Source organism: Penaeus monodon, chromosome 29 (genome assembly GCF_015228065.2).
Source record: "Penaeus monodon isolate SGIC_2016 chromosome 29, NSTDA_Pmon_1, whole genome shotgun sequence".
NCBI lineage: Eukaryota > Metazoa > Arthropoda > Malacostraca > Decapoda > Penaeidae > Penaeus > Penaeus monodon.
In genome coordinates this window covers 2,234,619-2,236,528 of record NC_051414.1, presented here as the reverse complement: position 1 = coordinate 2,236,528, position 1,910 = coordinate 2,234,619, and the positions used below count along the sequence as shown (strand labels likewise).

General features: G+C 36.0%; 1 protein-coding gene across 1 annotated transcript in view; it reads right to left on the bottom strand.

The window, feature by feature from the left end:
• Positions 1 to 1,910, bottom strand: part of LOC119591619 (cytoplasmic dynein 2 heavy chain 1-like) — a 47,711-nt gene that overhangs the window by 39,342 nt on the left and 6,459 nt on the right. Inside the window, 4 exon segments of the mRNA XM_037940373.1 lie at positions 70 to 131; positions 280 to 292; positions 455 to 687; positions 1,591 to 1,818. Coding sequence (XP_037796301.1) covers positions 70 to 131; positions 280 to 292; positions 455 to 687; positions 1,591 to 1,818 — 536 coding nt within the window.

Genomic DNA, 1,910 nt, shown 5'->3' with positions numbered 1-1,910 from the left:
CTTTTAGCATCTTTCACTTTTTAGAAAAGATTTTTTGGGAAAAAAAAATTGTAGAAAGATGTCTCAAACTTCTCAACTGTCACAAGGAATCCTTTCTGCATCATGCCTGTGCACAAGAAAGTTTTATTGACCTAAATTGTTTGTTTATAACATATCTTTTAACTCCTAAATCTTGTGGTATGGAAGGACTACAAACTCATGGTAAGTACAACAGTAATTTCAAAGGATATATGTCAAAGAAAATCAGCATAACTAAACATTTAACATTACAGGCCTTGCCCAAAAGGCACCTCTGTGTCACAGGACACAGGTGATGTTTTGGATGATTTTTTCAGGGAAAAAAATACATATTTTACATGGCAAAACATATGGTACATGAATTTTGTTTTTTCTAAGTACAAATATTCAGTATAGAAATCTAAGAAGAAAGAGCACATCTCACAACAAAACACACCTATATGTCAATTCCACTTTGAACTCTGGAAGGTGCTGATTAAGGGCTTCAATCCCTAGTTGGTACTGATGCTCCAGAGCCTTGTATAGTTGGCGGTCCCAGTGTGAACACCAAGATTTCTGGTCGGAGAAGCCCTTCTCATCCAGCTGGTGCATGATGGACCTCATCTCCTTCAAGAGCTCCTTCCACTTGGGCTGGTGCCTCAAGAGGTCAGTGTTCATCAGTTGAAGTACCTGGAAGTCATTTGTTATTTTTATAATCTTTAATTTTTATTTTTATCAGTTTTGTTTATTCCTCTAAAACCATAAGTGACAGTTGCTGACATATAGTAATGCCTTATAATATATCTTATATAATTCTCCAATTTGAAAAAAACCCAAAAAAACATGGTTCACGTTTTATGTCATAAAAATCAATTATTTGCAAAGCATAATGATTTCTGTATTAATGAACCCTTCAGCTTTATTAGGTGATCAAGGTTGAAATTTTAAACTGTTATTCATGATATGTTGAACAACTACAATCCAGAGTCTTAGAAAAAGTTTCCTGTTTCTGGGCAATGTGTCTATATACCATTGAGCCTGTTTTGCCTAAGAGGTGCTACTATATATGTCCATGACAAGTTGACAACAAGAGATTGGCTGCTAATATAGATATACAAATATCTGAACTCTTGTGAAAGACAAGTTTTTTTTTCAGGCATCCTATTTTTTATGTTATAAAAATCTGTGAGTAACAATAGTTACTATTAGTTTTAAATTAGTTTCAACATTTCCCATAAGGCCACAATTTTCATATGAAATTGCCTTTTTGTGAATTTTTACTGCCATTCCCAATAAGAATGGCAACAACAGCATGCAGATTAACACCTGTCTTTCCTAAGACAAGTACAAGTGAATGGTTGTGGAAGTCTAAACGGCAGTCAGAATTAAAACATCAGGAAAACATAAATTTCTGCTAGGTAACGTACACACCACAGGAAGAAGAAAAGGCAGAGAAATAGCAGAAACAGTGGAGAGAGAGGAAAAAAAGAATGGAAGAGAGGAATGAAAAGAAAACAAGATCAAAACCTTCTTCACCATCAAATTTTCCATTCCTTCTGACAATCTCTTTCAAACATCACACTTCCTACTTACCCGTTCCTTCACCATGAGGTGACACTGGGCCAACTGCTTGTTCTCACGAGCCAGCCTCTGTGTTGCAGCTTTGAGTCTGCCAATGTATGAGTCTAATTCCTCTGTGTTGGACCAAGTAATGTTATTTTGCTCCTGTACCAGCCCGGACAATGCCAAGGCAGCTTCCAGCATCATTGCTCGCTGAGACGGGATCATCTGGTCACCTATTGTGTTGTGGAAGTTGGCAATCTGAAAAGTTATATCCACTGTTGATAACTATGAGATACATAAGAATTTTTCAACAACAGAAAAAAAAACATATAATCTCAAAACTACTGTAA